This window comes from Chenopodium quinoa, unplaced genomic scaffold, assembly GCF_001683475.1.
Source record: "Chenopodium quinoa cultivar QQ74 unplaced genomic scaffold, ASM168347v1, whole genome shotgun sequence".
NCBI lineage: Eukaryota > Viridiplantae > Streptophyta > Magnoliopsida > Caryophyllales > Amaranthaceae > Chenopodium > Chenopodium quinoa.
In genome coordinates this window covers 24782-39339 of record NW_018743225.1, presented here as the reverse complement: position 1 = coordinate 39339, position 14558 = coordinate 24782, and the positions used below count along the sequence as shown (strand labels likewise).

At 35.4% G+C, this 14558-nt stretch overlaps 4 protein-coding genes across 4 annotated transcripts; 2 read left to right on the top strand and 2 right to left on the bottom strand.

Annotated features, from left to right (window-relative positions):
* Positions 1-10: 10 nt before the first annotated feature.
* On the bottom strand, positions 11-711 carry LOC110734792 (G-type lectin S-receptor-like serine/threonine-protein kinase At1g11330). The gene is made up of 2 exons (XM_021914940.1): positions 255-711; positions 11-113 (listed from the first exon to the last, which is right to left on the bottom strand). Exons 1-2 carry the CDS (start codon positions 652-654, stop codon positions 25-27), a joined length of 489 nt encoding a protein of 162 aa, XP_021770632.1. The 5' UTR covers positions 655-711; the 3' UTR covers positions 11-24.
* A 4080-nt stretch (positions 712-4791) lies between these two features.
* LOC110734797 (F-box/kelch-repeat protein At3g23880-like) lies at positions 4792-5508 on the top strand. Its single transcript, XM_021914945.1, has one exon. The coding sequence runs from the start codon at positions 4792-4794 to the stop codon at positions 5506-5508; it is 717 nt and encodes a 238-aa protein (XP_021770637.1).
* Positions 5509-11343: 5835 nt separating this feature from the next.
* LOC110734796 (F-box protein CPR30-like) lies at positions 11344-12498 on the top strand. The gene has a single exon (XM_021914944.1). The coding sequence runs from the start codon at positions 11344-11346 to the stop codon at positions 12496-12498; it is 1155 nt and encodes a 384-aa protein (XP_021770636.1).
* LOC110734801 (G-type lectin S-receptor-like serine/threonine-protein kinase At1g11330) lies at positions 11387-13760 on the bottom strand. The gene is made up of 2 exons (XM_021914948.1): positions 13357-13760; positions 11387-13216 (listed from the first exon to the last, which is right to left on the bottom strand). The coding sequence occupies exons 1-2, from the start codon at positions 13754-13756 to the stop codon at positions 13128-13130; spliced, it is 489 nt and encodes a 162-aa protein (XP_021770640.1). The 5' UTR covers positions 13757-13760; the 3' UTR covers positions 11387-13127.
* Positions 13761-14558: the final 798 nt, after the last annotated feature.

The following is a 14558-nucleotide window of genomic DNA, read 5'->3' as shown; positions in this document are numbered from 1 at the left end:
TTTCTATTTCTATCCGATGTGTGTTTACCCTTTTTCCGAGCTCTCCATTTGAACAGGAAGTATATGATAGTGGCAATCACTGCTGTTCCTAAAGTCATATCTCTTACTAGTACCTTCAAAGCAGAAGAAATTATTTTACATATGCATACTAACATGATCTTTTTTTACTAGGTGGGAAGATGAGAATTCAGAAGCCTATAATATCTCCTAAAGTGTCTAGCATTCAAAATTTCAAAGAGGTATGATTAACTTACTTAGCTCTGATTGTTCAAGCCGAATGAATAGGTCCACCCCTCCAGGTGAAAGGTCCTCTATGTCAATCAAGTTCTCGCTCCATCTCATACATCCAGTTCCAGTATCATGTGTATAAGCCAAACAAGAGCAGTTTGCCAGGCAGGTTGTTCTGCACTGATCAAGATTCAGACCCACAAACCATTCAGCAATATCAGCATTAACTGGCACTTTCATCATCTTTAACCTCAAAAACCCATCTTGTTTTCCCCCTTGAACCCCACATTGCAGCTTCTTTCTTCTCACACACCCACTTGTCCAGTTTCCTCTCCTCCATTCCTCCGCGTTCTTTGGCACAAACCCTTTTAAGCAGCTGCACATAGGTTTAGTCTGCGGGTTGCAGTTTCCAAATTCTCCACACATACCATAGGTGTCACATATATTTTCCGGGGCATGCCACGCAATTCCCCTGTTCTTCTTGCTATCATCCACCACTTTCAGCTAATATCCCTTGATCAATTATTACATAACGAGGCAACAAAGTCTCATTCGCACCTGTAAAAACCAGAGAAAGCATCCCTCTTACTTCCTCCTGTGCGAATGACCCGGTGTTAATGAGTATATTACCATAACCAGTATTATGATATCTTGTTCCCATGAAAATGTTTCCATTCCAAGGTCCACTTCGCCAATAAGGGCGATCCCCATCCCATATGATAATCTGAAAAAACCTAGAGTTAGTACCAACTGAGTACCTTCCAACTGATGGATCTGAAGGACTTTTCCAGGCCTGCACGACTTTCCTGAATTCAGGATTATTGTTAAGAATGAACTTCATATTTGGTAAGACTGAGTCTGCAGGATACTGAAAACTCTGCCATATGATCGTCCCATTGCCACGACTCGTGTTGTTCGGAAATCCTTGGATAAAAATGTTCCCGGAATCTTGAAGTTGAGCTGCTACGAAACCAGCTGTAGGATGAGTGACATTGGATGACCAAACAGTCTGATATTTTTTGCATCAGAGACTTGCAGATTTTCGTCGAGTGATATCTTAAGTACAATAGAAGTATCAGTGAGGGATTGTTCCTGTTAGCTACCCATACAAGATACAACTTCCATTTCAAAAGGGTGATTATATAAGATTCCAACATAACGATTGGAAGAGTTTTGAGGGCTGAAAAATCCTAGCTTGAAAATGCTATTTTTAGAAAGTATTGATTCTGAGTCTTTTAGGAATTGTGTTGGTGTAATACTGTCAATTGCAGAGCAAATTTTAGAACTGAAAAGAAGAATGTATGGAATTAATGCAAAAATAGGTATCATTCTTTGCTTAATTGATTATATCATGTAATTTTGGCAATTTAGAGATAATTTCAGGGCTCTGAAGGTAAGCTGTGTGTGTGTGTTTTTTTCTCTCTCTGTCTTTTTTTTTTTTTTTTTTTTTTGCTCAGAATTTCAGAGGTCTTTGGTGTTAGGCCTGTTAGCTCTTTGAGTGAAACACGTGAACTTATGAGTGCGTTAAACGGTTAAGTCTTGGCTCATAGCGCCTATTGATTTCTAAGCATATAGGATGACAATTTTGCAATTAAAAAGTAGTATTCAGATAACTTATATTTAGTGGTACATTATTCATGCATAATGGTACATTATATGTACCCTTAGAGAGTCAGCTTTTTCAAGAAATTGAAAGTTATAGGATGGTAAAAAGTACCACTACACTCGTAATAGTCCACAAAACGTACTATTCAGACAAATTTTTACTTTAATGGTACATTATACATGCATAATGGTGCATTATAATGTACCACTAGAGAGTCAACTTATTCTAGAAGCAAAAATTGAATCAGCGGAAATTACTTCCTTACCCTCCTATTTACATAACTCGGCCATAAATGCTATGCGCCCAGACTCACTCGCTTTAAACTAGTGGATGTTCTGGACTTCTAGTGTATTGGTGCTGTATTGACGACTATGACGAGTAGATTAAAATATTTCGAGTTTGACTAGCCGTATTTGTTATATGAGATGCGTTATATAAAAAAATCTTGATAGATATAAACTTTAATAATTTTTACTAATCTGAAATCAAATATATAAATGATCAAAGTATTTGTATTGTTACATAGCAAGATAAATTAATATGCAAGATCATTCATGAGTTCATATGGAACGACATTAGTTGGTACTTGGGACACAACTTTCTCAAATTTTCTCTACACCAAAAGAAAGAAAACAAGCTCACACATGCAATTGGCACATGTTGCTACTTTTCATAAGGGAACAAGGTGAAACATTTAAGGGTTGAGAATGTAAAATAATCAATGCCAAGGCCAAACAATTCAGTTCAGTTAAGTTAATTTCAATTTATAAATTAATTCAGTTTCAACTAACTTAAGTGGTAATTAATTTTTTTCCCATTGAATTTTCAGTTATGAACCATTCGGGGTTTGGTTAGTTTCAGTTCAAACAATACTCTTCAGTTTAGGTCAGGGTTGGTTAACAGTTGAACCATTGATACAATTATACAACAATACTGACTTGAATTACGTGCCCAACATAAGGCCCAGTTAGAAAATATATTGGGCCGTGATAAAATGTAGCAATTGGGCTAGGCCCAAAAAGTTATACTCAGTATCATCTTCCTTAGTTTTTCTGTCTCTAATTTCTGCTACTGAAGAAGCGAAGAAGGCAAGCATGGCTAATGAAGTCATGAGGTTTCAGGTATTCACCTATTCTCAGCTTCATTTTTTTTTATTTGTATATTTTGTTTATATGATGTATTAAACAAATTAATTCTATGATTTATCTAATTTCTAAATATTTTTTCAACTGTTATGATTTTTTTTGAAGGGATGTTTTGATGAGATTTTTGATAATTATAAACATGAATTGATGTGATAAACATCCATTATCTTTATTTACCTCGTTTTTGTCATTAAATTATGCTTCTTGTTGTTGTTGTTAATTTGATGAATTATTATTATTATTATTATTATTATTATTATTATTATTATTATTATTATTATTTATTTTTTATTTATTTATTTTTTATTTTTTTACGAGTATTTATTTTTTGAAGGATAATAGGGTTATTGTATTGAGCAAGGATGTAACTATTGTCAGGATAAAATGATGAGATACAAGCTTTTTTTTTAAAAAAAATTGCTATCAAGTATTTAATAAATTAACAAGTCTAATTGCATATTTGCAATGAAAAAAGACTCTTATAATCTTGTTAATTGTTGAATTTTTAGTAGTAATTTTAATTGTAATAATGAATCTAGAAGGGAATTTTAATTACAGGCCTTCAAAATGTCGAGTTTCTGGGTTTTGGTCATCACCTTGCAAGTGGCAGTTTTCATGTAACAGTTGCCGAGATGTTTTTGATTCAAGAAGGGAATTTTGTTCAATTCATACAGGGCTACATAGCTTTCTTAACGCTAATTCTTGCTGATATAGGAGAGTTCCTGAAGAAAGATGGCAACTTTAGGTTCAGCTAATCATGCTTAAGCATGGAGGAGGAAGAAAAGATCCATACTGGGGCTACGCATTGTGCCATGGATGCATTTGAGGAAGGCCTTAGGGAGAGCATATCAGATACTGGTGGACTTGTTACAGTAGGAGGCGCTGTTGTTCTTGCTTTTGGACGAATAAGACTAATTCAAGTGCTTTGTCATGTTGAAATTTGTAGCTTTTGTTGTTGATCTGCTTTTTTTTTTTTTTTATGCTTGTGGATTTGGTTTTAATTAATTTATAAATCTTCGTTTTCCGATAAAAAAATTGACTGCAGCTATGAGGCAAGATGTCAATTTTGAGGAATCTGTTCAAGCCTTCAAGGGATGTATCTCGTGACACGTGACATTTTTTATATTTTTAAAAAAAACATCTTCAGCAGGTAACTGGTTTTCAAGGTTGATAGAAGAAAACGAAGGTGAAAGTTGGGATTATTGCAAATAATCGATAGTTGAGATTATTCAAAGTAAATTGGTCAAACTTGGGATTAATAAAGTATATTTTTCCTAATTTAAAAGGATATTTTAAGGGATTTTTTTTTATTTTTTTATTTTTTTTTTGTGCAAATTTTTTACAATTGAGATTATTCAAAGTAAATTGGTCAATACTTTTGTTACTAAATGATGCATCATGTATCCCATAATAATTTGGTTTATCTTTTCAATCAAATCTTTTTAAATATCTATTAAAATATCTAACGTTTAGTTTAGGAAATACATCTTCTCTCATTGGTTAATGGTTATCATAACAAAAAAATAAAAAAAAAAATATTATTTTTAATTTTTGGCGACCATATAATGTCTTGAAGACCAAGTATTAGTGTATTACACATCCTTGGGAATCAAGGTTGTTTAAATTAACCTTGGAGACCAAGGATCTTGTAAGAAGTAAATATCCCTAATACAACCGCAATAACTATCCTAATCCTAATCCTAATCCTAATTGGAATTGTAAAAGGTATGATTGATCTTTGTTTATCTCCCTATATAAGCAATTAAGCACCAACAATTCGTAGTGTAGTTGTTAAATTAAAGCATACTGAGGATGGAGAAGAAAGCGAAGACCGATTGTTGCTACCTTCCGTTTGAACTAATCACTGAGATACTCTCATGGCTACCCGCTAAGTCTCTGCTGCGATCTGCATGTGTCTCTTCATCGTGGTATATGCTTACCAAAGATCCAAAGTTCATGAAGTTGCATCGCAGTCGATCCCTCAAAGCAAACCTGGAAACGCATTTCCTCTTCGAGTGCTGGAAATCCAAAGTCTACTCTTTTAGAGCTACATCGCAGCATCCCTATTACCATGCTTCGGAACTTGCTTATCCGAAAGACATCATAAAGCCTCGCACCATGGGAGGTGTTTTAGGCTCATGCAATGGCCTAGTTTGTTTTCATTCAATAACATTACAACCCTTTTACAAATCTGCTTACAACAATAATCTAGGCCTGTTTCTCTACAACCCTGCGACTCGAGCCACTAGATTGATACCACCACTCAATTCCCCGATGAATAATTTATTGAAACGTGAAGTTGCATTCGGTTATGACAGTGTATCCGATGATTATAAGGTTTTAGCCATTTGTATGGAGAGGAATGATCGAAATGTCGAAAAAGCTCTACTATACAGTTTGAAAACGGATGCCTGGGTGAACATACCGAGCCCGCCATGGCAGTTGAATCAATTTTGTATGAGCCCCCGACCTGCTATCTTGGCTGACAACTCCTTCCATTGGATGAATCCTTGTTGTTTACAGGAATAAGGTGTTTCGATCTTTTCACTCAAAGGTATTACCAGATACCCCATCCGGTAAAGAGAGAGATAAACTATACCAACTGTGAAGATGACTCAGAATTGACCATTTTAGAAGGACAGTTGTGTATCGTAACATATACTTTGGAGATATGGGTATTAAACAAGAAGAAGATATCTTGGACTCGAATTTTTCATCATCTCTCGGGGCAATTGAAACATGTTGATTTTCATCATGCTAAAATATATAATTTGGGTTTCCGAGATGAACGACGCAGTATCATATTAGCAATAGCTGACCGTACAAGAGCTCTACAAAAGGTTTTCATCTGCTGTGATCTACAATCCAAACAAGCTAGGGAGATCGAAGCCACAAAATTTACCAGATGTACCGAAAGGATCATTTCCTTTCATCCTTGGGTCGATTCGCTTGTCCCGTTGTATTAGTACATAATTTTAACGATAAAGGAATACACAAAGGAGATACACAGCTTACTGCCCCATCAATCTAGCTGCAATAAGGTGTTAGAATCCAAAGGCAATATATCACATACGAACTAGTATAATTAATGTAATTTGAGTGTTTTGTTTTATTTTTTCTTTTAACATGTACTATTCCTCCGTTTTATAATGATGTTCCTGTTTCGCTTGATTACAGCTTATTAGAAATCTGAAATTGCTGAAGTTTTTAGATGATTCAACTTCGTTGATGAATTCTTCTACACCTTGCCCGATGCTCTTGAAAGCCTTTTACTGCTATTTCTTGACCATTTTCTAGTTTACCCTGTAAACAAACATCATATTATCTCCTGCTACGTTTTGTTGCATTTTAGACTACGTAAGATCATGTTTGAATTGAACTCATTCTTACCTTGGCCAAAACCACCCTTCCGAGCAAGTTACTCTCACTAAAGCCGTCTGTTGCTATTATCAGATCTTCAAGTTTGAGACTTTTAAGTCTTCAATCATTACTTGGTTTTGTCTTTGAATAGATATGAATCTGTTGCTTTCCCAGCTTTTTTCTCTGGTATTGATTTAGATTTTCTATTTCTATCCGATGTGTGTTTACCCTTTTTCCGAGCTCTCCATTTGAACAGGAAGTATATGATAGTGGCAATCACTGCTGTTCCTAAAGTCATATCTCTTACTAGTACCTTCAAAGCAGAAGAAATTATTTTACATATGCATACTAACATGATCTTTTTTACTAGGTGGGAAGATGAGAATTCAGAAGCCTATAATATCTCCTAAAGTGTCTAGCATTCAAAATTTCAAAGAGGTATGATTAACTTACTTAGCTCTGATTGTTCAAGCCGAATGAATAGGTCCACCCCTCCAGGTGAAAGGTCCTCTATGTCAATCAAGTTCTCGCTCCATCTCATACATCCAGTTCCAGTATCATGTGTATAAGCCAAACAAGAGCAGTTTGCCAGGCAGGTTGTTCTGCACTGATCAAGATTCAGACCACAAACCATTCAGCAATATCAGCATTAACTGGCACTTTCATCATCTTTAACCTCAAAAACCCATCTTGTTTTCCCCCTTGAACCCCACATTGCAGCTTCTTTCTTCTCACACACCCACTTGTCCAGTTTCCTCTCCTCCATTCCTCCGCGTTCTTTGGCACAAACCCTTTTAAGCAGCTGCACATAGGTTTAGTCTGCGGGTTGCAGTTTCCAAATTCTCCACACATACCATAGGTGTCACATATATTTTCCGGGGCATGCCACGCAATTCCCCTGTTCTTCTTGCTATCATCCCACCACTTTCAGCTAATATCCCTTGATCAATTATTACATAACGAGGCAACAAAGTCTCATTCGCACCTGTAAAAACCAGAGAAAGCATCCCTCTTACTTCCTCCTGTGCGAATGACCCGGTGTTAATGAGTATATTACCATAACCAGTATTATAATATCTTGTTCCCATGAAAATGTTTCCATTCCAAGGTCCACTTCGCCAATAAGGGCGATCCCCATCCCATATGATAATCTGAAAAAAACCTAGAGTTAGTACCAACTGAGTACCTTCCAACTGATGGATCTGAAGGACTTTTCCAGGCCTGCACGACTTTCCTGAATTCAGGATTATTGTTAAGAATGAACTTCATATTGGTAAGACTGAGTCTGCAGGATACTGAAAACTCTGCCATATGATCGTCCCATTGCCACGACTCGTGTTGTTCGGAAATCCTTGGATAAAAATGTTCCCGGAATCTTGAAGTTGAGCTGCTACGAAACCAGCTGTAGGATGAGTGACATTGGATGACCAAACAGTCTGATATTTTTTGCATCAGAGACTTGCAGATTTTCGTCGAGTGATATCTTAAGTACAATAGAAGTATCAGTGAGGGGATTGTTCCTGTTAGCTACCCATACAAGATACAACTTCCATTTCAAAAGGGTGATTATATAAGATTCCAACATAACGATTGGAAGAGTTTTGAGGGCTGAAAAATCCTAGCTTGAAAATGCTATTTTTAGAAAGTATTGATTCTGAGTCTTTTAGGAATTGTGTTGGTGTAATACTGTCAATTGCAGAGCAAATTTTAGAACTGAAAAGAAGAATGTATGGAATTAATGCAAAAATAGGTATCATTCTTTGCTTAATTGATTATATCATGTAATATTTGGCAATTTAGAGATAATTTCAGGGCTCTGAAGGTAAGCTGTGTGTGTGTTTTTTTCTCTCTCTGTCTTTTTTTTTTTTTTTTTTTTTTTTTGCTCAGAATTTCAGAGGTCTTTGGTGTTAGGCCTGTTAGCTCTTTGAGTGAAACACGTGAACTTATGAGTGCGTTAAACGGTTAAGTCTTGGCTCATAGCGCCTATTGATTTCTAAGCATATAGGATGACAATTTTGCAATTAAAAAGTAGTATTCAGATAACTTATATTTTAGTGGTACATTATTCATGCATAATGGTACATTATATGTACCCTTAGAGAGTCAGCTTTTTCAAGAAATTGAAAGTTATAGGATGGTAAAAAGTACCACTACACTCGTAATAGTCCACAAAACGTACTATTCAGACAAATTTTACTTTAATGGTACATTATACATGCATAATGGTGCATTATAATGTACCACTAGAGAGTCAACTTATTCTAGAAGCAAAAATTGAATCAGCGGAAATTACTTCCTTACCCTCCTATTTACATAACTCGGCCATAAATGCTATGCGCCCAGACTCACTCGCTTTAAACTAGTGGATGTTCTGGACTTCTAGTGTATTGGTGCTGTATTGACGACTATGACGAGTAGATTAAAATATTTCGAGTTTGACTAGCCGTATTGTTATATGAGATGCGTTATATAAAAAAATCTTGATAGATATAAACTTTAATAATTTTTACTAATCTGAAATCAAAATATATAAATGATCAAAGTATTTGTATTGTTACATAGCAAGATAAATTAATATGCAAGATCATTCATGAGTTCATATGGAACGACATTAGTTGGTACTTGGGACACAACTTTCTCAAATTTTCTCTACACCAAAAGAAAGAAAACAAGCTCACACATGCAATTGGCACATGTTGCTACTTTTCATAAGGGAACAAGGTGAAACATTTAAGGGTTGAGAATGTAAAAATAATCAATGCCAAGGCCAAATAATTCAGTTCAGTTAAGTTAATTTCAATTTATAAATTAATTCAGTTTCAACTAACTTAAGTGGTAATTAATTTTTTTCCCATTGAATTTTCAGTTATGAACCATTCGGGGTTTGGTTAGTTTCAGTTCAAACAATACTCTTCAGTTTAGGTCAGGGTTGGTTAACAGTTGAACCATTGATACAATTATACAACAATACTGACTTGAATTACGTGCCCAACATAAGGCCCAGTTAGAAAATATATTGGGCCGTGATAAAATGTAGCAATTGGGCTAGGCCCAAAAAGTTATACTCAGTATCATCTTCCTTAGTTTTTCTGTCTCTAATTTCTGCTACTGAAGAAGCGAAGAAGGCAAGCATGGCTAATGAAGTCATGAGGTTTCAGGTATTCACCTATTCTCAGCTTCATTTTTTTTTATTTGTATATTTTGTTTATATGATGTATTAAACAAATTAATTCTATGATTTATCTAATTTCTAAATATTTTTTCAACTGTTATGATTTTTTTTGAAGGGATGTTTTGATGAGATTTTTGATAATTATAAACATGAATTGATGTGATAAACATCCATTATCTTTATTTACCTCGTTTTTGTCATTAAATTATGCTTCTTGTTGTTGTTGTTAATTTGATGAATTATTATTATTATTATTATTATTATTATTATTATTATTATTATTATTATTATTATTTATTTTTTATTTATTTATTTTTATTTTTTTACGAGTATTTATTTTTTGAAGGATAATAGGGTTATTGTATTGAGCAAGGATGTAACTATTGTCAGGATAAAATGATGAGATACAAGCTTTTTTTTTAAAAAAAATTGCTATCAAGTATTTAATAAATTAACAAGTCTAATTGCATATTTGCAATGAAAAAAGACTTCTTATAATCTTGTTAATTGTTGAATTTTTAGTAGTAATTTTAATTGTAATAATGAATCTAGAAGGGAATTTTAATTACAGGCCTTCAAAATGTCGAGTTTCTGGGTTTTGGTCATCACCTTGCAAGTGGCAGTTTTCATGTAACAGTTGCCGAGATGTTTTTGATTCAAGAAGGGAATTTTGTTCAATTCATACAGGGCTACATAGCTTTCTTAACGCTAATTCTTGCTGATATAGGAGAGTTCCTGAAGAAAGATGGCAACTTTAGGTTCAGCTAATCATGCTTAAGCATGGAGGAGGAAGAAAAGATCCATACTGGGGCTACGCATTGTGCCATGGATGCATTTGAGGAAGGCCTTAGGGAGAGCATATCAGATACTGGTGGACTTGTTTTACAGTAGGAGGCGTTGTTGTTCTTGCTTTTGGACGAATAAGACTAATTCAAGTGCTTTGTCATGTTGAAATTTGTAGCTTTTGTTGTTGATCTGCTTTTTTTTTTTTTTTTTATGCTTGTGGATTTGGTTTTAATTAATTTATAAATCTTCGTTTTCCGATAAAAAAATTGACTGCAGCTATGAGGCAAGATGTCAATTTTGAGGAATCTGTTCAAGCCTTCAAGGGATGTATCTCGTGACACGTGACATTTTTATATTTTATTAAAAAAACATCTTCAGCAGGTAACTGGTTTTCAAGGTTGATAGAAGAAAACGAAGGTGAAAGTTGGGATTATTGCAAAATAATCGATAGTTGAGATTATTCAAAGTAAATTGGTCAAACTTGGGATTAATAAAGTATATTTTTCCTAATTTAAAAGGATATTTTAAGGGATTTTTTTTTTATTTTTTTATTTTTTTTTTGTGCAAATTTTTTACAATTGAGATTATTCAAAGTAAATTGGTCAATACTTTTGTTACTAAATGATGCATCATGTATCCCATAATAATTTGGTTTATCTTTTCAATCAAATCTTTTTAAATATCTATTAAAATATCTAACGTTTAGTTTAGGAAATACATCTTCTCTCATTGGTTAATGGTTATCATAACAAAAAAATAAAAAAAAAAATATTATTTTTTAATTTTTGGCGACCATATAATGTCTTGAAGACCAAGTATTAGTGTATTACACATCCTTGGGAATCAAGGTTGTTTAAATTAACCTTGGAGACCAAGGATCTTGTAAGAAGTAAATATCCCTAATACAACCGCAATAACTATCCTAATCCTAATCCTAATCCTAATTGGAATTGTAAAAGGTATGATTGATCTTTGTTTATCTCCCTATATAAGCAATTAAGCACCAACAATTCGTAGTGTAGTTGTTAAATTAAAGCATACTGAGGATGGAGAATAAAGCGAAGACCGATTGTTGCTACCTTCCGTTTGAACTAATCACTGAGATACTCTCATGGCTACCCGCTAAGTCTCTGCTGCGATCTGCATGTGTCTCTTCATCGTGGTATATGCTTACCAAAGATCCAAAGTTCATGAAGTTGCATCGCAGTCGATCCCTCAAAGCAAACCTGGAAACGCATTTCCTCTTCGAGTGCTGGAAATCCAAAGTCTACTCTTTTAGAGCTACATCGCAGCATCCCTATTACCATGCTTCGGAACTTGCTTATCCGAAAGACATCATAAAGCCTCGCACCATGGGAGGTGTTTTAGGCTCATGCAATGGCCTAGTTTGTTTTCATTCAATAACATTACAACCCTTTTACAAATCTGCTTACAACAATAATCTAGGCCTGTTTCTCTACAACCCTGCGACTCGAGCCACTAGATTGATACCACCACTCAATTCCCCGATGAATAATTTATTGAAACGTGAAGTTGCATTCGGTTATGACAGTGTATCCGATGATTATAAGGTTTTAGCCATTTGTATGGAGAGGAATGATCGAAATGTCGAAAAAGCTCTACTATACAGTTTGAAAACGGATGCCTGGGTGAACATACCGAGCCCGCCATGGCAGTTGAATCAATTTTGTATGAGCCCCCGACCTGCTATCTTGGCTGACAACTCCTTCCATTGGATGAATCCTTTGTTGTTTACAGGAATAAGGTGTTTCGATCTTTTCACTCAAAGGTATTACCAGATACCCCATCCGGTAAAGAGAGAGATAAACTATACCAACTGTGAAGATGACTCAGAATTGACCATTTTAGAAGGACAGTTGTGTATCGTAACATATACTTTGGAGATATGGGTATTAAACAAGAAGAAGATATCTTGGACTCGAATTTTTCATCATCTCTCGGGGCAATTGAAACATGTTGATTTTCATCATGCTAAAATATATAATTTGGGTTTCCGAGATGAACGACGCAGTATCATATTAGCAATAGCTGACCGTACAAGAGCTCTACAAAAGGTTTTCATCTGCTGTGATCTACAATCCAAACAAGCTAGGGAGATCGAAGCCACAAATTTACCAGATGGTACCGAAAGGATCATTTCCTTTCATCCTTGGGTCGATTCGCTTGTCCCGTTGTATTAGTACATAATTTTAACGATAAAGGAGATACACAAAGGAGATACACAGCTTACTGCCCCATCAATCTAGCTGCAATAAGGTGTTAGAATCCAAAGGCAATATATCACATACGAACTAGTATAATTAATGTAATTTTGAGTGTTTTTGTTTTATTTTTTCTTTTAACATGTACTATTCCCTCCGTTTTATAATGATGTTCCTGTTTCGCTTGATTACAGCTTTATTAGAAATCTGAAATTGCTGAAGTTTTTAGATGAATTCAACTTCGTTGATGAATTCTTCTACACCTTGCCCAGATGCTCTTGAAAGCCTTTTTACTGCTATTTCTTGACCATTTTCTAGTTTACCCTGTAAACAAACATCATATTATCTCCTGCTACGTTTTGTTGCATTTTAGACTACGTAAGATCATGTTTGAATTGAACTCATTCTTACCTTGGCCAAAACCACCCTTCCCGAGCAAGTTACTCTCACTAAAGCCGTCTGTTGCTATTATCAGATCTTCAAGTTTTGAGACTTTTAAGTCTTCAATCATTACTTGGGTTTTGTCTTTGAATAGATATGAATCTGTTGCTTTCCCAGCTTTTTTCTCTGGTATTGATTTAGATTTTCTATTTCTATCCGATGTGTGTTTACCCTTTTTCCGAGCTCTCCATTTGAACAGGAAGTATATGATAGTGGCAATCACTGCTGTTCCTAAAGTCATATCTCTTACTAGTACCTTCAAAGCAGAAGAAATTATTTTACATATGCATACTAACATGATCTTTTTTACTAGGTGGGAAGATGAGAATTCAGAAGCCTATAATATCTCCTAAAGTGTCTAGCATTCAAAATTTCAAAGAGGTATGATTAACTTACTTAGCTCTGATTGTTCAAGCCGAATGAATAGGTCCACCCCTCCAGGTGAAAGGTCCTCTATGTCAATCAAGTTCTCGCTCCATCTCATACATCCAGTTCCAGTATCATGTGTATAAGCCAAACAAGAGCAGTTTGCCAGGCAGGTTGTTCTGCACTGATCAAGATTCAGACCCACAAACCATTCAGCAATATCAGCATTAACTGGCACTTTCATCATCTTTAACCTCAAAAACCCATCTTGTTTTCCCCCTTGAACCCCACATTGCAGCTTCTTTCTTCTCACACACCCACTTGTCCAGTTTCCTCTCCTCCATTCCTCCGCGTTCTTTGGCACAAACCCTTTTAAGCAGCTGCACATAGGTTTAGTCTGCGGGTTGCAGTTTCCAAATTCTCCACACATACCATAGGTGTCACATATATTTTTCGGGGCATGCCACGCAATTCCCCTGTTCTTCTTGCTATCATCCCACCACTTTCAGCTAATATCCCTTGATCAATTATTACATAACGAGGCAACAAAGTCTCATTCGCACCTGTAAAAACCAGAGAAAGCATCCCTCTTACTTCCTCCTGTGCGAATGACCCGGTGTTAATGAGTATATTACCATAACCAGTATTATAATATCTTGTTCCCATGAAAATGTTTCCATTCCAAGGTCCACTTCGCCAATAAGGGCGATCCCCATCCCATATGATAATCTGAAAAAACCTAGAGTTAGTACCAACTGAGTACCTTCCAACTGATGGATCTGAAGGACTTTTCCAGGCCTGCACGACTTTCCTGAATTCAGGATTATTGTTAAGAATGAACTTCATATTTGGTAAGACTGAGTCTGCAGGATACTGAAAACTCTGCCATATGATCGTCCCATTGCCACGACTCGTGTTGTTCGGAAATCCTTGGATAAAAATGTTCCCGGAATCTTGAAGTTGAGCTGCTACGAAACCAGCTGTAGGATGAGTGACATTGGATGACCAAACAGTCTGATATTTTTGCATCAGAGACTTGCAGATTTTCGTCGAGTGATATCTTAAGTACAATAGAAGTATCAGTGAGGGGATTGTTCCTGTTAGCTACCCATACAAGATACAACTTCCATTTCAAAAGGGTGATTATATAAGATTCCAACATAACGATTGGAAGAGTTTTGAGGGCTGAAAAATCCTAGCTTGAAAATGCTATTTTGAGAAAGTATTGATTC

Excerpts from the sequence above, each read along its gene's own strand:
- LOC110734792 (XM_021914940.1), bottom strand. The coding sequence starts at position 654 with ATGTGTGGAGAATTTGGAAACTGCAACCCGCAGACTAAACCTATGTGC. Across the intron at positions 114-254 it reads GCTTGAACAATCAGAGCTAA|GTACTAGTAAGAGATATGAC; the intron begins GTAAGTTAATCA and ends TCTGCTTTGAAG.
- LOC110734797 (XM_021914945.1), top strand. The coding sequence starts at position 4,792 with ATGGAGAAGAAAGCGAAGACCGATTGTTGCTACCTTCCGTTTGAACTA.
- LOC110734796 (XM_021914944.1), top strand. The coding sequence starts at position 11,344 with ATGGAGAATAAAGCGAAGACCGATTGTTGCTACCTTCCGTTTGAACTA.
- LOC110734801 (XM_021914948.1), bottom strand. The coding sequence starts at position 13,756 with ATGTGTGGAGAATTTGGAAACTGCAACCCGCAGACTAAACCTATGTGC. Across the intron at positions 13,217-13,356 it reads GCTTGAACAATCAGAGCTAA|GTACTAGTAAGAGATATGAC; the intron begins GTAAGTTAATCA and ends TCTGCTTTGAAG.